Below are 26793 nucleotides of genomic sequence, written 5' to 3'. Positions count from 1 at the left end.
ACTGCAGGAGCAGTAGAAACTCCAGTTTATTTTCTCTAATACGAGTTGGATCTGGAGTTTGCAAACACATCACCAAGAAATTGGCAACTCCTGCAGCTGTACTGGGGGCAGTTTGTGCAATCAGGCCACAAAACTCAAGTAATTGCTGTCTTCATGATGATGAAACATGCACTCATAAACATATGTTTGTCCACCGACTATGACATACAAACAAAAACAAAGACGTGCAAGTAGAAAACGCACCAGACGTACGTATATACAGGCAAATATGGCAGCACACACATAAACATCATTAAAACTGATGAGCATGTGACTTAGATATCGATAAAACACCATAAACACGGCATCATTCAAATATACACCTGTATACAGAGACACACAGAGCAACACATTAGTTGCACACATGCACACCACAGATGGGCTCCCTCTCTACCTCTGCAGTGGCTGCGCTGTGAGGAAATGAGTCATCTGTTTGGCCTGAATATTTGCACCTATATTATGCAACATCAGTGTGTCGACCTCCACTGTCCATTTATGGCGATTTAACATCAAACAACACTGTTTAGTTAGGGTCAGGGGAGCTGAGCTGATAAAATGGAGATGCACTTTCATCAGAACTCCAAGGGGAAATGAAAACATAAAAATAAAAAATTATATCCAGTGTAGTTAATCAACTCAAGCAGTGAAGTGTGAAAGTTACTAAAAGTCTCCTATTCTCAGTGGGTCTCTGCATGGAGCTGCAGGGAATTAACCAGATGGATTATTTTGGTTACATAAACTTTTTTTTCCTTCAAGGCAAAGCTGCTGTGAAGATGTTTTTTAACATTCCTCAAAATAGAAACAATCAAGTGTCTTTTATTATAGTATGATAATATATGCATGTGTCTAAAATTGGCAAATAACATCTGATCCAGTGGCTGGTCTGGTATAGAACGGCCTTCTCTTTATTTCTTGAACAGGTTTAATTCACTGTTTGTTAGTCCATATATTTTGCTCTACAAATTTGATTTTTATTTTTTTTAAACTTTAACAGTAATTTTAAGTTCATGTAATTAGCGTCTTTCTTTCCTATTTAATATAAAAGCAGTAGAGCAAAGGAACCACATTTGCCTAAAATAACCGATGTGACGTCACCCCCTTTTAGATAACAACTAATTTTCCACTTGGCTCTCTGATGCACCATGCTGAGTTATTCTGCCCAGTGAGAACAATGTGCGATTTTCTGGCAAGGGAAAAATGCAACAGCTGACCTTAACTGCATCTTTTTGACTGGTATCCAAAATGGCCGCCCTCTTCAATATGTCACATTGGCATGAAAAGACTGTCCATTCCTTGGCTTGAATTATGATATCAACAACAAAAATTTGGAGGATTAGCAGCGATTTGCTAAAAAAAAAAAAACATGAAAAACAACAGGCTCAGGTCCATTGAACTGTGTTGCTGAATTTTGTCGGCTGAATCGATGAGAACACCTCTACTGACTGTTGCAAAGTCAGTCTGTATTGTTTGTTTCTTAACCCTGAATGCACGTATTCATCCACAGATATGTTTGCTGCTTTTGTGAGGTAGAAATGTCGGGAGGCTCTGGAGGCATCAGAGTGGTAACTTTGTTTGAAAAACAGCTCAAGGTCGAGCTGAAAGGCTTCTAGATTAAACATGTAGCAGCAGACGGTCCACGGAGGTTTCACTCAAGGTTACACCGAGGCTGTTGCTTTTATCTTCCCTGTCACTAAAAGCTGTGGTGGATTGTTTTTTACCTGAAACTGGAGAATGTATGATGTTGTTTATCTCAGTATTATCAGTGCTATGTGGAAGAAACGGTCATGGTAGATAAACAGCAATTAGAGCCTCATTAGCTTCTATAATTTGATATATCTTTAGGTGGAAGGCCAAGGTGTACTACCAGAGGGAATCATTTAACTGCAGTGGGTATGATTTAACAACACATGCTCATCAATTACAAAGAAACCAGTGTTTTTATTATCTGAATATGTCAAATCAGCTTAAAATAGTAGAACAGGACATACATCAGTCATGAAAGCACTGATTAAAGTGAATGAGTGACTAATGTTTGTGGATCGCTGCTAGTGTGACTGCAACATTAGAGCTCAGAAACTTCAGTTTAGAGTTCAGTACTGGTTCAACCTCTCTCAAAATGTACATTTGGACATAAAAGGAGTTTTCTCCCTGGAGACTAAATACAACAACACTTAGCTCAGTGCTTCTTTGACTCATTCACCTCTTGCTTGTCGTAAAGGCTACTGCTGCTTCCCCAACTCACTACTTAATTGGTGCTAACAGCATTCACCTGGATCCACAGGTGTACATCAGTCCCTGATTAGTTGGCAAGAATAAAAGTCAGCAGGAGCTGCTGCAGTTTTTTTTTTTTTTTTTTTTACATAAAAAAAAAAAAATACAAACAAACTTTATTACATGGAAAAGAAACAAGATTTGAAATAATGTTATATTAGAGCTAGTTAAAGCTGAGTCTGTCCATGCTAAGCTTCATGTCCTGCTGGTTGTCATATGCCCAGTGTTCTGAACAGTCCTCAGTCCAAAATCCTGCCAAGGTTTCTGTGGTTTGGTTCCTACTGGGTCAAGCCATGCTGAAAATGTGTGCACTCCCAATACTGCATGATTCTGGGGATTAATAGCTTGTGGTATTTGGCTTCATAGCGTTGAGGTGTTACGGTAGAAGAGAGGGACATGTGGACAAGGGTTGGGTCAATGCAGGTGAGGGGTAGAAAGTACACAACGCTGCCCTGGCTGTACTGATAAGGTTGAAGCTACGTCATCCACCATCTGTCTCAGGGAAATTCCTCCCTCTCTTTTGGACAGAGCAGCAACATGAGGCTATACGATAATCACAGAGCTGAAAATAGGGTTGTGAAATGTATTGAAAAATGCACCAGTGGGAATAAAGTCAGGTAAATGAATACTGCATCTAAAAGTATCACACTTTGACAGTTTTTGATCAGATTAAAGTTCAAAGTGAATCATCCTACAATGTGCATCTTGACCACAAAATGTGCAGTCAAGCACTTGGGATGGGGGCTAAAACAATTTAAGAAGGCACATGGCTGTTTGCCCTTTCTCTGTAGGTCTTTGAAACTGCTTTTCTTCCCCTATCAAACATGAATAGAGGAGCTGGAGGTCTCTAAGCTGCTTCGGTTATGCTGCTCACTGTGAACCTTTGTGAAGGTACACAGGCTCAGGAGACGTGGGTGTAGAGAAAATGCTGCTGGGTTGCTGTGAGTAGGAGTGTGAACTTCTGCTGACTGCTAAAAAGCTTTGTGGAGCTTCCTGGAGTGTTCCACCTAAAGAGCAACAGCAGGCATCCAAGAAACCAGGTCAAACCATTATTTCTGACATGGGGGTTAACAGGTTAGATGCTTTCTTTAACAGACTCTGACTTCATATCCCTTCGCAGTGCTTCAAGGGGCCCTTTCTCCTGTGCTGTTCTTATCCACTAGTCAGAATATTTTTTGAAATGTGAGCTAGATGCATGCTCTCACAGTCTGAGGAATTAGGATTTAGCTATTAGCGTTTTCTCAGTCAAACACTGTTCCCAAGCTGAGTGAACAGCTATAAACAAAATGGGAAGCTCAATCATTGAAGGCCAGTTAACGGAACTGAGCAAACATCTCGTCTGTAAGATGCCAAGTCACTGAAAAGAGAGAAACTGAGTATGAAACTGAAGCCAGCTGACACAATGATGCTCTAATTGGTTTGCAGATGTGAACTGGATGGCAAGCTCCTCCATTTTTGAGGGACAGTTAAATGTGTCACTGGCATCGAACGAGAGGCAGAAAATGAGTCTGCTTAACTCATCTGACATTCCTGCCTTAATGAAACACTGAGAGGCGTCTGAAATAACACGGAGGTGCATATTTAACATAACCCACACATTTTCAGGCACCTCAGCAAGACTAGAAACTGTTACATCAAACAGAATTAGGAATTAGGAATCATGTTGATTAGCAGAGAGTGTCCTGTTTCTTAGGTGAAAGGAGCCTTTTGAGCAAAAATAAGTACAAACAGTATTTTTGACAACTATAATTTAATGTTGAGTTAGACCAAACATGTCTACTGACGTTTAGGGAACACTTTGTTCGAGTTTGCAGTTTGTGTTCAGTAAAAATAGACAATGATTCAGGGAGGCTCTGGTCTATTTGGCAGCGCGGTCATTCATGAACCACAGAGTCAAAACAAGTGGTGGCAGATGTTGCAACAGCTCAGTCAACGTCACTCCAAACTTTGATTTTTGACATTACACTGATTGTCAGGTAAGACGGGATAGTACATTGATTGATGAGCATGTTATCTGCGCTACATGTTTTTGGCAGCAGCTTCTCATGCTGAAAAGTAGGACATTTATTTATTAATTGATTGATTCAAGGGGCAGGTTTAGTAATTTATTCATCCAAGTCAAGAGAGTCAGGATTGAGGACAAGGAAGATGTCAGACCTTTAATGCAGCCTCTGTGACCTGAGGTTTTCCACAGTGTGTGGGAACATATAGCAGCGGGAATAGATTTTGTGTGGTTGTAAAAGAGGTGCAGAGAAACCTTTTGCTGTAAAGGTCAGTCCTTCCATAGGCATTCACACTGACTCAGTGCTAACACCCCACATACAATAACACTTACTGTTATTTTGACATTGCTGAAGTCGTGTCACCTCGCTGACTCCCCTGAGGTAAAAATTGATAGAATCAATAACTGCCTGAGAGGTCATGAAGAAGGGAATTGCTCTACTGCCAGAGTGATTATGAGAGCGAATTGGCAGCTTTGTTATCAGGGTGGTGCACAGTCCAGACATCAATGCAAGTTTTTGTCTTACAAGACAATAGCGAAGCGATATCTTCCCAATCCATAACCTCAGTGCTACTCCCACAGGCAAAGAAGAGGCACTCGAAGCCCATGAAAAGTATTAATGGAGACGACGGCAGCAGTGAAAGAACAGCTGCCTCTCACTGGATAGTTTCTACGTCTGTACACTAACAAAAACATGTCTTTTACAAATGTATTTAAATCTCAGATCTTTGGTTTAGCCTCCAGTTTTCTTGGATAAGTCTACAATCTTTGTGCCCCCTTATCCACTTCTTCTGGACTATCCTCTCAAGTGCCATCAGGTTGGATAGAAAACCTGTGCTATCTTAAAGCGGTTCATATCCTCCATTTGTCCATTTTTGAGGTCACTGTTGGAGCTCATGAGAAAAATCAAAGCTGTGAAATCACCTGAACATGATTTGTGTCAATCATTGTGCATCACTGGGTAACATTCACAATTTTATGAAGTTAAAATACTTTTTCTAAATAAGTAAATCTACACAGTCCAATATATCTGGAGGTTGAGGCCAGTGTAAATAAAGAGTTTTAGCAGAAATGTGACTGAAAGCTACTGCACATGTTGTCTTGGCTCTTGTGCTGCTCTAGCTGAGCCCATAATTATGTGTTAGTATGAAGACGACATGATGAGGAGACTGCAATGAGAGGCAAATTTAAAATGCAGCAGTGATGATATGCTAATGGTAAAGCTGCTAATTACTAATGATTCTAGCTGGGGTGAAAAAAGAGATCATATAGTTATGTGACATGAAATGTGATGATTCATTAGCTTCTTCTCCTCCTTTCTTCAATGTCAAGAAGAAACAGTTGAGTAGCAGCAGCTGCCACAGCGTGGCATCACATTAAAGACTCTTTAAGTCACCAGTGTCACCATTCTGAGTACTTGACATGCGATGGGGATGATACTAAATGGACATGTTAATATAACTGTGGGTGTAATATGAACTAATAAAGACCATTGAATGGTCCAATAACATTTGAATCACCAGGTTAAAACACAAAGATGCTGAAGTGCACTCCCTGAGAATGGGACAGTGACATTAACTATTGAGCCCATAATTAAGAGATCATCATGAGGATTTCAGCTTTAACTTGTGAACTAAACTGCAGAAACTAGTGGATATAAATAGGGACCTTTGTAATATTTGTTACAACTCTGGTGGCCAGGCTAGAGTTCCTTGCCAGGCTTTTATCATCGGCCAGCTCAGCAATCTAAGCTTCTCTGACATCAGTTAACTCTCCATCTGACACCTTCTACTCCTAAAATCTGGCACAAACGAACGTTTCCTCCCTGGGAGAATTTAGTCTCCTACCACTCAACATTCCCCTTCAACCTCAAAGGAAAAAGGTAAATTTTCCAAGTGAGGTGCTCCTGTCACGTGTAAATGCACTGATTCATATGCAGGTCAAACCATTATTTCTGACATGGGGGTTAACAGGTTAGATGCTTTCTTTAACAGACTCTGACTTCATATCCCTTCGCAGTGCTTCAAGGGGCCCTTTCTCCTGTGCTGTTCTTATCCACTAGTCAGAATATTTTTTGAAATGTGAGCTAGATGCATGCTCTCACAGTCTGAGGAATTAGGATTTAGCTATTAGCGTTTTCTCAGTCAAACACTGTTCCCAAGCTGAGTGAACAGCTATAAACAAAATGGGAAGCTCAATCATTGAAGGCCAGTTAACGGAACTGAGCAAACATCTCGTCTGTAAGATGCCAAGTCACTGAAAAGAGAGAAACTGAGTATGAAACTGAAGCCAGCTGACACAATGATGCTCTAATTGGTTTGCAGATGTGAACTGGATGGCAAGCTCCTCCATTTTTGAGGGACAGTTAAATGTGTCACTGGCATCGAACGAGAGGCAGAAAATGAGTCTGCTTAACTCATCTGACATTCCTGCCTTAATGAAACACTGAGAGGCGTCTGAAATAACACGGAGGTGCATATTTAACATAACCCACACATTTTCAGGCACCTCAGCAAGACTAGAAACTGTTACATCAAACAGAATTAGGAATTAGGAATCATGTTGATTAGCAGAGAGTGTCCTGTTTCTTAGGTGAAAGGAGCCTTTTGAGCAAAAATAAGTACAAACAGTATTTTTGACAACTATAATTTAATGTTGAGTTAGACCAAACATGTCTACTGACGTTTAGGGAACACTTTGTTCGAGTTTGCAGTTTGTGTTCAGTAAAAATAGACAATGATTCAGGGAGGCTCTGGTCTATTTGGCAGCGCGGTCATTCATGAACCACAGAGTCAAAACAAGTGGTGGCAGATGTTGCAACAGCTCAGTCAACGTCACTCCACACTTTGATTTTTGACATTACACTGATTGTCAGGTAAGACGGGATAGTACATTGATTGATGAGCATGTTATCTGCGCTACATGTTTTTGGCAGCAGCTTCTCATGCTGAAAAGTAGGACATTTATTTATTAATTGATTGATTCAAGGGGCAGGTTTAGTAATTTATTCATCCAAGTCAAGAGAGTCAGGATTGAGGACAAGGAAGATGTCAGACCTTTAATGCAGCCTCTGTGACCTGAGGTTTTCCACAGTGTGTGGGAACATATAGCAGCGGGAATAGATTTTGTGTGGTTGTAAAAGAGGTGCAGAGAAACCTTTTGCTGTAAAGGTCAGTCCTTCCATAGGCATTCACACTGACTCAGTGCTAACACCCCACATACAATAACACTTACTGTTATTTTGACATTGCTGAAGTCGTGTCACCTCGCTGACTCCCCTGAGGTAAAAATTGATAGAATCAATAACTGCCTGAGAGGTCATGAAGAAGGGAATTGCTCTACTGCCAGAGTGATTATGAGAGCGAATTGGCAGCTTTGTTATCAGGGTGGTGCACAGTCCAGACATCAATGCAAGTTTTTGTCTTACAAGACAATAGCGAAGCGATATCTTCCCAATCCATAACCTCAGTGCTACTCCCACAGGCAAAGAAGAGGCACTCGAAGCCCATGAAAAGTATTAATGGAGACGACGGCAGCAGTGAAAGAACAGCTGCCTCTCACTGGATAGTTTCTACGTCTGTACACCAACAAAAACATGTCTTTTACAAATGTATTTAAATCTCAGATCTTTGGTATCGCCTCCAGTTTTCTTGGATAAGTCTGCAATCTTTGTGCCCCCTTATCCACTTCTTCTGGACTATCCTCTCAAGTGCCATCAGGTTGGATAGAAAACCTGTGCTATCTTAAAGCGGTTCATATCCTCCATTTGTCCATTTTTGAGGTCACTGTTGGAGCTCATGAGAAAAATCAAAGCTGTGAAATCACCTGAACATGATTTGTGTCAATCATTGTGCATCACTGGGTAACATTCACAATTTTATGAAGTTAAAATACTTTTTCTAAATAAGTAAATCTACACAGTCCAATATATCTGGAGGTTGAGGCCAGTGTAAATAAAGAGTTTTAGCAGAAATGTGACTGAAAGCTACTCCACATGTTGTCTTGGCTCTTGTGCTGCTCTAGCTGAGCCCATAATTATGTGTTAGTATGAAGACGACATGATGAGGAGACTGCAATGAGAGGCAAATTTAAAATGCAGCAGTGATGATATGCTAATGGTAAAGCTGCTAATTACTAATGATTCTAGCTGGGGTGAAAAAAGAGATCATATAGTTATGTGACATGAAATGTGATGATTCATTAGCTTCTTCTCCTCCTTTCTTCAATGTCAAGAAGAAACAGTTGAGTAGCAGCAGCTGCCACAGCGTGGCATCACATTAAAGACTCTTTAAGTCACCAGTGTCACCATTCTGAGTACTTGACATGCGATGGGGATGATACTAAATGGACATGTTAATATAACTGTGGGTGTAATATGAACTAATAAAGACCATTGAATGGTCCGATAACATTTGAATCACCAGGTTAAAACACAAAGATGCTGAAGTGCACTCCCTGAGAATGGGACAGTGACATTAACTATTGAGCCCATAATTAAGAGATCATCATGAGGATTTCAGCTTTAACTTGTGAACTAAACTGCAGAAACTAGTGGATATAAATAGGGACCTTTGTAATGTTTGTTACAACTCTGGTGGCCAGGCTAGAGTTCCTTGCCAGGCTTTTATCATCGGCCAGCTCAGCAATCTAAGCTTCTCTGACATCAGTTAACTCTCCATCTGACACCTTCTACTCCTAAAATCTGGCACAAACGAACGTTTCCTCCCTGGGAGAATTTAGTCTCCTACCACTCAACATTCCCCTTCAACCTCAAAGGAAAAAGGTAAATTTTTCCAAGTGAGGTGCTCCTGTCACGTGTAAATGCACTGATTCATATGCAGTTCAGTAAGCTGTGTGTTGTTATGTACTCATCACTGGGTGGTGAAAGCTCCTTGTTCACCACACGTCACGCACGGCTGCTGACTCTCAGACATTGAGCCTGTCAGGAGGTCTGAGCAAGTGTTGGCTTGACTGGTGCCAACAATCATCTCCGACTCAGGGCAGAGAGAAATCGACCAGAGCTAACAGGGCAGCGAAAAGTGTGATTATGATTCGACGCTTTCTGTGTGACTGTGTGCATGTTTGTGCCTGTGAGATCAGTGCTGTTTGCCAAGTTTGTTTATCTGGATAACGTCAGTTCCAGTTGAACCAGGAATTCATCGAGGCTCAAACACAGACTTATGTAAAGATCTATTTTAACCACTGGATCTACTTTTTGGATAACACACCACTTCTGACTTTTACATTTCTAATTGTGGCCAGAAGTAATTTTCATTTCTTTTTTTCACGGCTGTCATTGGATTTACAGACATATAATTAACACATTCTTTCGACTTCGTGCTATAGCTTAAAAATCTGAGAGTTGCCGTGCTCATAGTGTCTGAAAGCACCAATCATTCCTCTTTGGTTTAAAAACTTTGAGGTCATTCAGCCAAAGTGCCAAAGACAAAGAATTTGAAATATTTCCTTTGTCTTCCTGTTTGTTTGTTTGTTTGTTTCTGCCAAATAATTTGGCCCTGCATGCAGAATTTAATGACCCGTACACATGGGCTTCTTCAGCTTTCTGTTGAGCCTTTAGCAAGACAAACATGGATAAAAGAGATAAAACGCACTGATTCAGATCAGGTCATATCCATTGTTCTCGACACAAACAAATCCTTAAGTAGCATTCTGCTTCAGTGGTAATCCTCTGTGCTAGTTAAAGGATCAAGTGTCAGTACAAAATGAAAACACATTGTACTAAAGAGCGTTATTCTGCTTTCTCAATGAGTTGTCTCTTGTGTTTCTACTTTAGATTTTCAGCTGAAGCAAAAACTAAACTCTAAAATACTGATAGAAAATTCGTAGACCTGCACATCTACATATGTATACTACTGTAATCTATTGCTTTATGTGATAAGTTTCATAGCGAAGATATAATAAACCAGCATTAATGATCCCTTTGAGGGATCGAGTTCCACAGTAGAGCATCCATCTTTGTTCTGTCTAATAATACATCACTGTGTCCCCAGTGACCTTACCTTGACAGCCTCCCATGATACACCAGCTATCCATTTCTAATGGGGGAGCTTTGAAATGTGTTTTGATACAGTTGTTTTCCAGGATCAGAATTGGGAATAGACTGAGTGACTAACATCACATTTGACTGAAATAATGAATCCAAGACAATAGAAGCGCTGATAAAAGTAAAACATTTCTTTCTAAATATTGTTTTTCTGCCCTTCATCCATTTTAAAGTCAGACACCAGACAGCAGATTTGATGTTACTCTTGTGATGGGCGCTTTTAGCAGGACGGCCACTCACCGACACAACTGCCTTCACACATATAATGCACCTGAAGTGTGGTCTCTTTTATAACTACATCCACCCACTGCCCAAAGAGCTCAACCAAATACATTTGTCCGACCAAATAATAACTAGGCTGGATAGACACGAATGTTATTGTAGCACCATCAGCCTGTTTTCCACCAAACATAGCTTATGAATTGAAGTTCCCTAAATAGAGGCCATACCCGAGGTACTTAGCTCCTGACAACAGCTGTGAACGGGTGATTGTGTTTCTGATACTGACAAACTACAGTTCAATGTTCAAAACCAAAGTTCCACCTGAAGTTGGGTTTGGGCAAGAAATGTACTTGGGTTGAGGTTAGAGAAAAATCATGTTTGGTTTAATTTTTAATGTAGATGCACATTTCATTGATATGTGATTGTAGTTTAGTTGTATAGAAACACAATTTGTGTTGCATAAGACAACGTTATCAAGTAGTTTGCCTAAGCATGAGTGACTTAACAATAAAATCTGCAGGTTTATTAACTTGTTGTTCATTGTAAAGGTAGCTAATAGCTTGGGCTAACTAAATAATGTAATTAGCACTTCTGTTTTGTCAGAAATAATGTGAATTAAACAATTTTTCATAAAGTAGCTTTATCTAGATGGCAGCATACTTCTTAGTCGGTGTATAACATTCAAATTGGTGTTTTTTTCCATCAACTTGCTGGCCTTATCCACTGATCAACCTAGTTGTGGTTGTGTAACAATAAAGCTTTGTTAGAAAAACCCCTTGGACTCTTTTATAAAGTTAAAAGAGGAACATGTAAAGTGCGGTCCATCTCTTTGAGCTCCACTGGAGAGAAGAAGAAAACATTGATATTCTACACCGCTCCCCTTCCTCCGCCAGCCAAGGTCACTGCATGGATGAATCAGCATCACAAACCCCACCGTCACACTCTACTTCCTTTTTCTCCTCGGCGACAATAAACTCTCAGCCTCTGTCCCTGTCTACAATTTTCCAATTTCATGTGCTCCTCTTTCCTTCATTCTCCCTGCTTCAGTCCCTTCTTTTCTGTCTGATTCTCACCTTCTTTCTTTCACTCTTGCTTCCATCACTGGGGGATTATATTTCTTGAAAGAAAAGATGGCAGGAGCAGATCAGTGCCTCACCGCCACAGAAATCTCAGAGAATCCAATGCTGACCTCAATTCTCAGCTTGCTTCTTACACTTTCTTTCGCTCTAGCATAAGAAGAACTTCAAAGAGCTGTGGGAGAGGCAGGGCTCTGGTTGCCTGGTGAACATCAGACGACATCTAGAAATACTTGAACATCCACTGAGCCTGTGCGAGAGCATGTTCTATGACTGAAAATCAGTCAGGGGAAAAGCATGATGGGATTTTTCTGCTGCAGCCAGTCACACTTTTTACACTTTTTGGCTGTTTTAATGTGGCACAGCACTGATTCTCACACTGGAGGTCAAGAGGGGAAATCAAGGACGTTTTTACCTTCAACTTATGAAATCACATTTACTGCTTCCAGCCGTCTTGGAAGGTGAAATCAAAAAGTCTCTAGTGTGGGAAGTTCATCTTTCTGCTTGTTTGCAGTTGGATTCCTCTAAACTACTCCTACTTGGCACAAACAGGGTGACAAGTAGGAGTTCTTTCTGGATGTAGGTGTGAGCCAAAAAAAAGGTTGTGCGTGTGTTTTGGTCTGAAATTTAAAAATGTGCAATCATGCAAAAATCATGACATAAGTAAAAATCTGTTTGCATAATACCCACCTTCATATTACTGTGAGGTTAATTCAATTTCATTGTATACATGATGTACAATGACAATAAAGGCTATTCTATTCTATTCTATTCTATTCTATTCTATTCTACGATGTTAGCACAGTGATATCTTGTCTCCATCCAAAGGTAACACAGTCTGCCTGCTAGCCCCTTTAACACGTGGTAACTTCATCTGTAGTGTACAGATACAAGATCAGTATTATGTGATAAAATATTATTGAATTGTTTTGCAGATGTAAGGACTGAGTGTTGCACTTTTTGCACTTTGTGCAGTGCATCATTAAATTACTCAACAGGAGTCTTACAGCTCGCGTATATTTGCATTTTGGATAGCAGTCACACTAAACCATGCATGCTGACCACACATGTAAATTCCTTATGTTGTGTTCTGCAGGTAACAGACCATGCTGAGAGCTGAGCTTCATAAAATACTGTAATAACCTCAAGCAAAAAAATCATGAGATTTAGAAGGAATGTGGTCAGCTCTTATGAAAGAACAGGAAATGTTTTATTACATAGTGTCACAGAATTTAAATGGAGGGTTTGATTAGGCTGAAGAAAGAAACAGAGACACTGCAATTATTCAACAGGCTCTGATTCACAGTATGAATCAACTAGATGCTGTATTTCATTACTAACTGCCATTGTACTTCCAGATGGGATGATGGTGAAAGAGTCAGCAGTGACACCTCATTGGCAACACCTAAAAATATGTAGATGCTGAGACAGTTGGTGCATCTTTATTCATCTCCTCTGCCAGGAAGAATTGTGTGTTGAGCCTGGTTTGGCAATGAAGTGGAGCGTTGGTAACTTTCCTTTGTGTTTAAGTCTCATTGAATGTAAAAATAAAATATGAGGAACTTGGCCTCTTAATGATATTTGGGAGATTTAACAAGTTATTTAAAGGGAAGAAAAGATTGTTTTGATTTGCACATCAGACATTTTTCTGATGACTTCTGCTAATGAGATATGATCTTAAAGTAGAAAGTGATAACTGTAGTTGATGGTTGGATTAGACTCTAACTCCCATGTTTATACTGTAGCAGGTATATGTAGATTTAAAATTGCAACCTAATCTGAGCCCTGCAGAGCTCCTCTGTATGTTTGCACTCTTAGCTTCTGCAGGACCACTCATGCTGTGAGAGGGATTGGCATGAATTACATTTTCATATTTTACATGCTCATAAAACTCAAAAGCCTCACAAATTCAAGCCACGGGTGACAGCATGGAGGTTGGTTGAGTAATGGTGTTAGCTATGATTGAAATCAGATTTTTCCTCCACGTGATCAATGAGTATACTCAGAGTGGCAGGGGAGGATGATGCCATGGTGATTATGCATAGAGGGAAGCCATGGATTCGTTGAGCTAATTCGCAGACTTGAAGCCCTCCAAAGCCATCGGGAGGATTGAATTGTGGTTCCCAATATTAGCATAGAGGCTGGAGGTGAAATTGGAGCTAAAGGCATCACTTGGGGGTGCGAGGGAGGCAAAGCTGAGGGTCTTAGGGATCAATGTGCATGCATAATGCTGAGAGGACATACCCGAAGAGGATCTCAGTCGGATTAGCTCCATGGAGTTTTCATGGTAATTCCTATTTCGGAAAATGACAGGAATGTCACAATGCTGTCAAAGGAGCTTGAGGCTTTGGAAAGACCACAAAGGTTGTACTACAATTTAGAATTTAATTTAGATTTTGTTTACCTTGGCTAATGTATTTCAGATTGAATAATAAATTGGTTTGCTTGATGTTTTTCTTTAATCTCAGCCACAGAGACTTAATTTTTTTTATGGTGTCCTGATTCCTTGTTAATAAAGAAAACAACTTGGCTAATAACAAAACTTGTTGACCCACTTAAAGAACTTCAAGTGAGAAATACTAGATAATTTTATCCTGTAAAACTGCAGTGGTTGTGAATTTAAAACGTAGTACATGCTAGAAAATAAAGATGACAGAGATTGGATCATTGATTTTCTTTAGATGATAGATCCAGAAATTATGTATAATGAAAGGAACTTCAGAAGCTGCCATTGTCCTTAATGTGGATTCTCCTAGTGCAGAATTTTATTGCAGAGCTGAAAAGAGAACCCCATTAGCATCTGTACTCATATAGAAAACACAGTTTCTGAAAATGCAAATGTAGGATTGATGGAGTCTCCTAAACATAGCTCCCGGTACCAGATAAGACAAAAGCATTTTCACTCATGCAAGCTGAGGAGCTGAGGGCTCTTGTCTTTTGAACTTTAAACAGCTATTGTTCAATTCCTGGTTCCTCCTGGTTACTTGTCGAGGTGTCCTTGGACAAAACACCGAAACCTAATAGTAGCTCCAATATGTACTCTGGAAGCTGTCCAACCACAATCCCCTAAGGGGATCAATAAAATATACGTAGAAAATATAAATTTTCTACATTCATGGAGAAAGTAGTTTTTACTGCTTTGGTCGTTTTTCTACAAAAGCTTTGCATTGAAATAAAGTACATGAGGAAAAGTTTCAGACAAGACAAGTTAAGATAAGTTGTACCTATTTAAATCTTCATTTACATTCAGAATGATAACTGGGAGATGACGGGATCTGCTAATTGGTTAACTTGTTAATTGGCTCTGATATGTCAGCCTTCAGAGGTGTTAAGACATCTCCTAGGTATGTAGGAAGTGTATAAATGGCACATGAGAATAACATCGAGATTTTCAGGTAAATGTGTGATAGAATAAATCAGTAAACACAGAAACTGACTGTTAAGGAGCATTTTTGAGAGGCATTCAATGGCTTTATGGATTCCTGTGAAAAGACACATTTAAAATGTGACATGTAGCAAAATTCTAATTGTTAAATTTATTCCTATAAAATATATCAATTTGTTTTCTTTCTAGTCCCAGTATTTATTTTTCATTTCTGATTTGATTGATTATGATTTCAGTTTTTAACCTCAGTTATCTGAAGCAATTATGCGGCTCCGCAGAGAGTTTAATGAGTCTTCGTTGACAGGTTTCCAATGTTGCAGAAAACGGCAGCATCACACAACAAGACTGTTATAATTACAGTAATTATTGATTAATTTGTGTGAAAAACGAACTAACATGACCATAATGATTTTTTTTATTCTTCTACCAATAAAAAAACATATGTCTGATATCTTGGAACTATTCAATGTTGACTTGACTGTAGAGTTTGTTACTGTACCTGGTTGTTGTTGTTGTTGTTGTTTTTTTCCTTTATCACACAACATCATGTCCATAAAACTTGGTTTGCTAGTTTAGCATGCAGTAGACAACTTAAAAGGACATTATACGGTAAGTGAAATTTTAGTTTCAGTGATGAGGGAAATACCAGCAGTTACAATGATGTATTAAACATGCTGCAGCAGTAGAGAAAATTTATGGGAGGTGCAGTGTTTTGTATGCTAATTCTAATAGGAACGCTGTAATAGATGCTCATTTATCTTAATACATGAAGAAAAAATCACTTCTGCAGAGAGAGCAGTGAAGAAGCTCCTGAGCAGTGTGTCTTCTGACGTGGTTAAGAGTATAAAGACTGTGTTGAGGTATATTATGCTAATACAAGGGGAAATTGATAAGACCCAGACTGAATAGGTTGTAGCAGACCAAGAATGACACCTACACTGTACAGCAGGTTACCATTGATGCTGTTTCCTCAGGCTGTAGTTAGACCAATTACTTCCAAGGTTATTCACCATTAGAAATGCCAGGCCTGACACAGCCCATTGAACTGTCTAGACATGTACAAATGGTGTGAGCTTAAGAGAAGATGACAGGAGAAAGGAAAACGGATTCCACCACGTCGTAGGTGTTTGTTTGGTTTTTGTAATATTTTACCTCCTGTGTGCAGTGGGTCGAGTCATTGGTGTCGCCGGTGGAGAGTTACCCTGCTGCGGCGTCACCTCCATGACTCATTACTGCAGTGCCTCCAGAGTAATTGCTTAGGAAGTTCTGCGATTGCTCTTCATGCCACCTTGAGCTATTGTGGGTTTTTAGAGCAAACGTCAGCTCAAACAGAGCTTTTCTGAAAAAGCTATCAGACCTAGATTCCATCTAAAGCTACCTGTCATTACATGAGCTAATGAACATCGTGATGAATACGTCTAGGTGAGATTTCCTTTTACTAGGAATAAATTTTTTTAACATAGGTTAGATTTATTGATTTGTTAGCTCATAATCATGATTGATGGTGTTATTTATTCAGCTGAAGGTTGTTTGTCAGCACATTTTACCAAGCTAAACTAAATCCTCCAGTAAATGCGTGTTTTGGTGACCTGCATTTAGTGTGTGTGTGTGTGTGTGTGTGTGTGTGTGTGTGTGTGTGTGTGTGTGTGTGTGTGTGGAATGGATGGTTTGCCTCGTCCTTGGTGCCAACCTCAGAGGTGATAAATGTGGCCTGTCCCTGCTCGCTCATCACCAAGGCCGGGCTGTGTGAGGCTGTCTACCACTGATAATGGTTGCGAATGGGTGATAAAGCACAGTAATGATGTATCTCAAGCCCCTGTTTCCCCATGTTCCCTGGAGATTTAGTGAGGTATGGCGGGGCGGGGGGGGGGCACACCTCACATCTTCTACGTTTCTTCCCTCCATTTCAGCTACATCAACTGAAAAAGGTGTTTTTTTTTTTTTGCAATTTTGTCCAGTTTTCTTTTAAACTGGTTTCTTCACTTCAGTGCAGTTTCATTTCATATATTCCAGTTTATTTCTTCTAATTCATTTTAATTGGCTTGTTTCTACAATAAATTGAATAATTGTACAAAAGCTATTGATCTAATTTCCTTAAACTGAGACTTAATGGGACGGTGAAACATAATTACCACAAACAAGGAAATCATTAAATTATATTTTTATACCTCCATAGTCGGATAAAATGTCCCTTCATCACGATGTTGCACACTTTGAGTTTGAATTTACTCGGTTCAGTTATGGAATAATGGTTCAACCCAGCCTTGTTCTGCTTTTCAAGCTTCTGCACTGAGAAGAGCTTTCGTCTTTTCTCCTCCAAAGTGTTGTCAGAGCTCTCCAAGGACAGCTGTGTTTCAGAAGCCAGACCAGGCTCCCTGATAAAGTCAATAGTTGTCAGGGAGCAGCACAGACAGCTCGGTGTGAAAGTGATTCAGTGCTATTTTAACAAAAGCCTTTTTTTCATTTTTTCAGGTCTGACACTGATAAAACTTTCTGTAGGAGCTGAAACACAACCACACACTTTTAAAGCATCACAATGCAATCACGGCTTCTACGTGACCTTTGAGAAGTTGGCCACGAACAATGAACACAGCGTTTTGTCACTTTATCAACACCCACATTACAACCTGATTGTTTTCTTCTACTCCAGCGACACTGTTTTCACCCAGTCAAAAGCAAATTCAGAAGCCAACTGCACATGAGGTGATTATCCAACAACACCATGTGCTGTTGGATTGGAGATCATTTCTTTCCTGGACAAATTACATGACTAATAATGTTGTGTTTAAGTGAAGTTATTTAAGTCACACACAGATGATTATTCTTTAAATGACTGTGTGTAAAATGTACTCTCCCAAGAACAAGGACCATGACTAGAAAAATCATTCAGTTCTTTGATGGGTTAACACAGATGCACACTGATCCAAAACTATTTCTTCTTATAATAGCTTGATTTTTAAAGAATGAATAAATGCCTTTTTATTGTCACTGTGCAGAAATACAATATGCATTATATACATGTATACATACAATGAGATTAAAAGCATCTCACTGTTGGTGCAGCATGCTTAAATATAACATTAATAACAATAGCAGCATGGGGTGCAGGTCAAATGAGGTAGGGTACACAAAAAAAAAGGTAACAGTCATATATACATATGCAGGTGGAAATTTGCACAGCAATTATAAGTATTGCACATTCAGTAGTATATACAAGGTGGATTTTTATTTTTTTAACATTCAGTAGTTACGATGATTCAGTAGGTAGTCAGTGCATATGTGAATTTATGGCGGTGATGGCTTTTGGGGAAAAAGCTGTTCTTGAGTCTATTTGTCCTCGTTCTGTAGCGCCTTCCTGAGGGTAACAGGTTGAACACAGGTTGAACAAGTGTCAACAAGAAGGATCTATAACATCTGGTAAAACTCTAGAAATGTAGATTGAGCTCTATTTTAATGCTATTCATGTGTGTCAAAGGAAAACTCTCAAACACATGCTTCCAGCTGGCCTGGGTGGAGAAAGATGGAGTGTTTCTGTGAGCCGCAGCTTAATCCAACAATAATCCAACATTCACTCTCCATTTAGCTCTGTTTTGGTCCTCACTTTTCAGCCATGCTTTCATTTTCTGATTTTTGGTAAGACCCCCTTGGTGGTCTGCACACTGGGTTTTGGGACCATCTTCGTGCCCAGCCCGGGGCAGAAGGCTAATGATGCTCTGCTCGACTGGTGTGGGCCATGGGGGTTGACGCAGGGACCTGCTGGTGAGCAGCAGTGGGACTGCTAAAGATGGGTAACAGATGGGAAAGCAGGAACACGGAGTCCTCGAGCTCGTCCGGCTGTTTCCTCTCTGTTGGTCTTTCACCTTGTTTTTTAGTTTTTTGTTTTTGCAGCATCTCCCGAACACGTTCCTTTTTATTTAATCATTGATCCTCTCTGTAAATCTATATTTTTCTCCACTCCCTGTCTCATCTCTCTTCATTTCTCAGTTTCATTGTAAATTATCATTCCTACAATCTGTTCCCCTTCACCGTCCTTTCTTTCTAACCATTATTCCTCTTGTCTCTTTTCCCAAATACCCTGTGCTCTTTTCTTCTATAATGTTCACTTTCATGTGTCCTTGTCACAGATTTTTCACTTTTATCATGTCATTTTCTTTTTCTCTTACTTAAGCACTCCCATTTTCTCAATCAATTTTTCTCATTTTCTGGGCTGTATTGGAACTAATCTTACTCACACACGCTGTTGTTAATCTATTGTCCTTGCTTTTGTTTCTGTCCTAATTTTCAGCCCTATCTCTGCCTCTTTCTTTCTCTCTACATCCTTCTTCCTGTGCCTTTGGGTTCTACTCATCCATCCATCAGCATAAAACAATCAAACCATAACTTGTGCACACACAAGCAGAAATGCTCTTGGAGCACAAATGCACCTGGAGGACACACACTTGATCTTTCTCAGACAGCAACCAAAACACGTGCCTCTGCGCACACGCACACACCGTACATGCAAAGACACACAGTGAGAATTAAGAGCAGTGCATTTTGTTTTCACCCATCTCCACACCAACACAGAAAGCACTGCAAATAACACCACACGCTCTCTCATGTTTTCACATGCTCTTCAAATCTAATGCCATCATTTATGTAACTGTGCACAGTCTAATCCAGCATGTAACCCAACCATCCATAACTTCCAAACTTCCTCCTGATCCCTTTTCAATTTCTGCTCCTTTACTCACTAAGCAGAGGAAGTCTTCTCCTACTTTAAAATTAGCCCTCAGGCCTCAGATGGCCTAAAAAGCCCTGTTAAAGCTGTAATGAGTTGGCAGGAATAACCAAGTCTCCGTGCTCATATCGGTAATGTCACTGTACGGGTTAGCTCTGCAGTACTGTGTAGTATGGTGTAATGGAGTATTTTCCAAATGGTTTAGTCACCCTGGGGGCATACAGTAGCTCACGACTACTTTTTTTTAATAAAGTCTGGATTAAACAGTAAACCCAAGGTTTCTATATACTATCTGAGCTCAAAGGGCCACATACCAGCCTCAGGGGATTTCTGGAAACTTTTTTGAAACTTTTTTTTTTTTTTTACTGAAAATGTGTAGATGGACGAGTTATTCGTTGTTCTTTCTGATTCAGTCCCGTGAAACAGATTTCACTGTTTTGGGAACCTTAGCTGAGACTCTCGGCTCTTCCTCTGGAGCTTTCTCGTTTTGCTTTCTTCTCCCAGACTTCACAGCTGGCAGCATTTGACGACAACAAGGCTTTTGGGAACAACGAATGTCTCACATTACTACACAGCAACTTTGTCACAATCAGATGAGCTAATTAGCCTTGAGCATCAAGATATGTTCTGTGGAGGTTTGGAGTACACTCTGTAACGTGCAATGTCGAGATAAAAAACATCAATGATCACAGTTGGGAAGGGTGTCTCTCTAATATTAAACATGATGTGTACTGGACAACATAAAAAAATAAATATACCTACAGATTGTAGACTTGATAGGGTCTGAATACTGGACCACTGTGAACCAGGACTTGGAGGGGTGAAGGTTTGATCCTGTCATTCTCCTAAAACACAGAATTACTTAATGTAGAACTAAAAGTTCAGAAGTAAAACTTCTGATCGGTGCATCTTTTTTAATTTTATTAGCAGTATAATTTGACAAATCTAGATGAATTTAAAAGAATTCAACAAATCATTCATCTCCTTCAGACTAGGTAGAAAGGTCAAGTGAAATAAATACATTACATCCATATTTGAATCCCAACTTCAGACTTTGCAAGCACAAATTAAGCAGCACTAATGAGAAGGTGAGAATAGGTCACAGCTGCAGGAATGTAGGAAGAAATATGTAATGAAATCTGAGCTCAAACTAGATGTCAAGTGTGTCATGCTATATTTAGTTTAATGGCAGATTCTAAAGTTTAATCTAACTTTAAGTTTCTACATTCAGCTTGGCCAAAGGAAAATGTATTATCCCTGAAGTGATAGTCAAAGGGATAGTCCCCATCAGTTTGCAGCTTTCTGTGAAGATCCATATTCATACTAGATTTGCAAAATCTCCTCAAGCTACCCAAAACAAAATCTGAGAAAATATCCCAATCAGCAGTTCCTTTAGCCTGCAGCAAAGTACAAAGAGACGGCAACAATCTTTGAGGCACATCCTCATGAGTTTTACTGCAAGAAGTTTTTCCTTTATGTAGAAATACAGACATGTTAAGAAATTAAAGCTAAATGTTGTTTGGTGCTTGCAAAGAAACTCTTTGGATGCAGAGGTCGAGGTTTCAGAATAACAAACAGCCATGTAGGAGAGCCGTCTCAAATTTATATTTGTGCACTTAAGGTGCGTGGAAATGAGAATGGTCAAGGGCAGGTGATTTGACCAGCTGTAACTTAAGACAGCATGAACATATTCTACACCTAAAGGTCAAAACATGGTTTATAGTTAGACTCTTTTCATCGCTTATACACAAAGTGTGACTTGTTTCCATTGAGCACAAAGGCTGGAGTAGGTATAGTGGAGGTAATGGATTGTTCATGAGCAACAGAAATATACTGCAGCATTTAAAGCAGCTGCCAAAGATGGACAGGCGACATTTTGGAGAAAGAAATCTTATCCTAAGAGTGATAATAGAATCGTTGTTACATATGCAGGGCACATGTCATCATGTGTTGGACACACTAGAGAATAAATGGAAAAAAAAAACACAGCACATGAACATGTGTGTTTATCAATTAGCAGTCACCCTGCTCTATGTGACTAAGGACTGGGGCTTGTCTTGGTCCATCAACATGGCGAGTTCGGACTGCAGCCAACAACCTCAAGGTCAACACTGTCTCATCAATTTCACCACTGAAGCAGATGGCTGTGGCTTTAAGTTTTCCCTCCAGAGAGTCAGTGAGGCTCTGTGCACCAGCCAAGCACAGACTGCAGGGCGCAGACAGAGGCGCTAACGGGGAAAAGAAATGTGTCGGACTCAGGGCAGGAGGAGAGCTAGGTGTATTTCAATTTTACCCAGTGTGGTCCAGGAGGTCTAGTTCTCATTAAAATCTTTTTTTTTTTCAGCGCGTTGGAAGCAAACAGAGTCGTGGGTTCAGGGTTCATCAGGCCACTGTTAGAGCACTGGCTTGTTTCCAGTCATTGAGCTGGAAAGATGAACTAATGCCTCTGGAGTGAGAACACACAGCAAGTGTGTGGAGGCAATGTGCAAAAACACTGCAGGAGCAGCTCGACACACAGATGGACGAACACACTCAAGATTAGTCGGCACAACTTCAAGTTGTTGTGGTTTACAGTTTTACACCAGCATTTGTTTTTTAGGGGTTTTACATAACCAGCAAAACTTGCTGCTGAGAATGTAACGAGATCTTCTTATTTGTTTTGTAATTTCATGTAGCTCGCTTTATTGACAAGAATCCCTTTCTGATCCAAAGAGTGCAAACATTTAAAATAAAGCTCCAGTTTTATGATAAATGGAAAAAGAGACAGTATTAAGCATTGCACTTTGAGAAGACACTTCATTCTTCATTCAATCAACTGGCAGAAGAAACAGGAGCTGACAAAATGTTTACCATGAAGGACTATACAGTAGATCAGCCTCTGTTGAAGCTGTTTTCATGTTGTGAAACAGTGAATCCCAGCAGCTTTAACAATGTTGACAGTGTGCAGAGAGTGAGAGGAGAGTGGTGACCAAAAGTGCTGGGACGAGCTCAAGTGTCTTGACAAACTGTAATCCTAACATTTATAGGTGAAGCAGCTGGACTGGAGAGCAAAAATACCCTTATAATAAACCAACTCTTATACTTTTATCAAGGCTCTTGTCTCAATAATGACTGGAAACTGTAAAATGATGGGGGGGGGGGGGGGTTTAATGTTGCCAACATAAGCTGTAACATCTAAAGCTGTAGTTTGTGGTTTTTATTCATTCATTTGCGTGATGTCTTGTTTAACATACAGTACCTTACCAGTGCAGACAGGAGGTGTGTTCAGGAGCAGAAAGAGCCTCAGTGTGTATTTACTATGCTCCTTTCAACAGCACTCCAAGCTTTTTGTTCTCAGGGCTTGACCCATGGTCCAAGTAGATGCTTTACACGAGGATGTAAATTCCTGCTGGAGATAGCAAAGGTCGAGCTGCACAAAGGCAATCAAGAGAATTGCTAATAATTAATTGCAGTGTCTTTTATCTCAGGCTCTTGCTCATGGCACTCACCTCTTGTTCTCCCTATTGTCGGATCCTTTTGTCTTTGGTTCATTCGTTCACTGGCCTGAAAAAGGACTGAAATACAAAGCAATGTGTGCTGAATTATCCAAATTTGTGATGTACCACTGTGCACTTGAAATGCTTAGCAACAGCCCAAATAGCTACAATCCATTATGTGCAATTACTGTGAATAGCTTGTTTCATTTATCAGTTTCTCTCTCTCTTCACCAACAACAGGGGCCACCAAAGACATGGGCAAGATGCTTGGTGGGGAGGAGGAGAAAGATCCTGATGCTCAGAAAAAAGAGGAAGAAAGGCAAGAGGCACTGAGGCAACAGGAGGAGGAGAGGAAGGCTAAATATGCAAGAATGGAGGCAGAGAGAGAAAACATCCGACAGGGCATCAGGGATAAGGTAAAACCACTTCAGCACAGCAGCTTGAAACAAAAACAAAGAACACATCCTTGTTTGCAAAAATACTCCCCATATTTATTCCTTTGGCCTGTAGGATACAGGCAGTTTTGCACAATTTCACTGGGGCAACACAAGCACTTACTGTGAGACATGTTCCTCAACAATCTCATATGCATCTAATATGAATAGTGGAGTCAACTGAGCATCCAGTTCTTCCCCCGAGTGTTGGATTCATGTTCAGTTACATACACGCACATTCAGAAACAGTAGAATAATGCAGTAAACTGAACCGAGTCTGTTTTCATATGTGATCACATGATAAGGAAGTGATACGTGGTTTAGTTTAAACTTTAATAAACGTTGTATGAAGTGATTCTTAAATTTTAGACACTTGCAGCATTAGAACATTTCATTGATACACTGATCAATGTTTTCACAACTTGTCATTTGTTAATTGTCTACGTGTCCTCACTGTGTCATGATAGATGATGTCAACTGCTGTTTCTGGACCAAAGGCACAAGCTCATCACACTTAATTGGAACCAGGTTTCAGAAAAAGTTGGACTTTTATCCTGGATTCTCCGTTTAGCAGCTAGTTTGCTTTGAACCACTGCAGATCACGTCTCCTGCAGTAAATACAGTTCAGTTAACTTGTACAGAGCTCCTGAGCTTCAAAGAGATTTCTTCTGTCTTGTCCAGACTATCTTGTCTTTGATAAATCCGCACTTAATATTTAATTTGTCTGTAATAAAATGTTAAGTGATCATATCAAAGTGTCTGAAGCTTTTAGTGAAATATTCTGTTTGACTTTGCTAATATTTGATTGAATATTTGACCTGAACTCTTTGAGGGATTTGAGTTTAAAACTTTTCCATGTGTAGCACTAGTAAAACTATCTTTGGAGTTTGGGGATCGGCTCTGCACTCCGCTGAGTCCCACTTATACTTTAGTTTAGGAACAGTTCTACAAAGAATAAAGAGGAGGGAGAGAGACTGATATGACAGCATATCTTTGGAAAGTGTTTGATTATAGAGAGTGGAGAGCGGCTGACTAAGCGTGACTGTCTTCACTTCAACTGATGCAAGCCTTTGTTACAGAGTCTGAGAGCAGCAGAGAGAGCGAGGAAGACAGATTGCAGGAAAACAGAGCAGTATGGAGGGAAATCAGAAACAAACAAGGGAGCAGAAGGAGATACAGAGGAGATATCCATCAACCGATCATGGCAATGTTTCTTTTTTCTTTTGTAAAGTCAAGAAGAAGCATTTAGGTGTTGACTGAACTAAGACGATCTATACCCAGTTTTATAGGAGTGTATGTTTGACTCAAACAATGAATAATTGCAACGATGAACAGTCGATGAAAAGCAGCCTGGGAATTGGCTGTCAACCAGCCCCAGTTTGACAAGTCAAACTGAAACTGACAAGACATGTTTTTCAATTAACTAATCATTAACAAAACACAGTCCAACTCGTGTACAGTTTCTATTAGGACAATGGACCGCTCTATAGCTGTGGGTACAGGAAGTCAAAGTGAAAGGTTGGATACAGCTGTTCGGTGGATTTCAGGGTGGGGAACCTGTCTACCTGTCTCCAGGTGGAAAAAGGCTTTCTTATCATTTGATATTCCAAATCGACTGCTTGAGCCTGGTTAACATACATTTAGTAATGATTAGTTACAAATCAAGATGCACATCTAAAATGATTATTGTGGCAGAACACAAGTTGAGGGAGTTTGTATGTCCCTGTGGGAATTGAGAATCATCAATGCTGTGGGAATTGGATTAACTGGTTTGCAGTTATTGTAGCCATAAACATCCTGAGGACGAGGATCCGTTTTTTATTGTGCATTCATTTTCAAGAAACTCTTCAGGCTGACACTCACACCTCAAAGCTACCTTTCTACCCTGGGAGGCATTAAGTGTCTGTGTTTGAGAAAACACTGGTTTAGTCATGACAGCAAAGACTTATGAGCCAGGTGCAGGGTTTAATGAATGACAATCAAAATTAGCACTGAGGGAAAAAGAGGTTAGGTTTGCGTTTGCTGTTCGACAGCACTGTTGTTCCATTCTGCAAACACACAGATGCTCACACCTCCCTCATGCACATCTTCGCAGAGGAAATGGATACTAGTAGTACTCCTTTAAGATATTTATTGCTCCAGAATCACATTAATGTCTGCCTGGGAGAGCAGCAAAGAGGTCACAGAGGAGTTCAGCTCATTTTCTGCATCCGTGCTTCAAGATCAACCATCATTCAGCCTGTTGACCTTCCTGTGCTCTGCAGCTTTTTCCTTGCAGTCCAACTGTATTGATTTTGCTCAAACTAGAACCTGCATACAGTTTGCTAGTTTGTGGTGTTACTCAATATTCTGTGGGTAACACTGAACACAGATCCTCCAGGCAGAATGGCAAAACAAAGGCTGCAAGATCCTGGTTTCAAATTAAGTTACAACTAATATCCACTCTGTGATTAGATTCATTAAAGCTTCAAGTTAAATTAAGGATGCAATGTTCAAACAGATATGCAGCATCAGTGGTCGATTGATTCAGCGTGTCCAGACTTGTTTGTTGCAAGTTGTCATTGTGCAAAAACCTTGTATCTCCAAAATATGAGCTTTTCATTAAATATAGTTGGACCTTCACATTGTTGAGGATCGTTTTTTGTTTTTTTTCTTCATTATTGCTACGACTCTGTTGAGGTTCTGGTTTTCGCTAATTGTTACCATTGTGCTGCATACCTGCTGGGCACCTGCGCCTTTAATTGGTACCTAAAATTAGAACCAGCAGAAGTTAAAGCTCTCATGTAACACTTAAATTTCTGTTCAGTTCAATCAAAAAATAAATTGCATGATAGTGTGTACCTATAGCATATTCTGGTTAAATAAATATATCAACAATCATCTCGAAGGCAGTTTAAAGTTATAATAAAAATGCATGATTCAGGATATAATTTAATTTTCCAGAGTGGTCTCAATCTTCTCATTCACATTTGTTCTACATTACTGTAGATAAGCGTCAAACAGACACCAGAAAATAAAAAAAGAAAATGTGATGAATGATGTTCTAGAGGCTGTCAAAAGCCAGATGTTTAGCCAAACACTTCCTGTAGCAGCTTAATAATGAG

The 26793-nt window shown here is 39.9% G+C and overlaps 1 protein-coding gene across 3 annotated transcripts in view; it reads left to right on the top strand.

The window, feature by feature from the left end:
* Positions 1-26793, top strand: part of LOC113161000 (complexin-2) — a 43026-nt gene that overhangs the window by 12456 nt on the left and 3777 nt on the right. For all 3 annotated transcript variants that reach the window (XM_026358473.1, XM_026358472.1, XM_026358474.1), the window contains exon 3: positions 23496-23671. In XM_026358473.1, coding sequence (XP_026214258.1) covers positions 23496-23671 — 176 coding nt within the window. The remainder of the gene's footprint in view (positions 1-23495; positions 23672-26793) is intronic.

The sequence above is a fragment of the Anabas testudineus genome, chromosome 10 (assembly GCF_900324465.2).
Source record: "Anabas testudineus chromosome 10, fAnaTes1.2, whole genome shotgun sequence".
NCBI classification, from domain to species: Eukaryota; Metazoa; Chordata; class Actinopteri; order Anabantiformes; family Anabantidae; genus Anabas; species Anabas testudineus.
The sequence above is the reverse complement of the archived record's forward strand: the minus strand, read 5'-3'. Positions and strand labels throughout refer to the sequence as shown.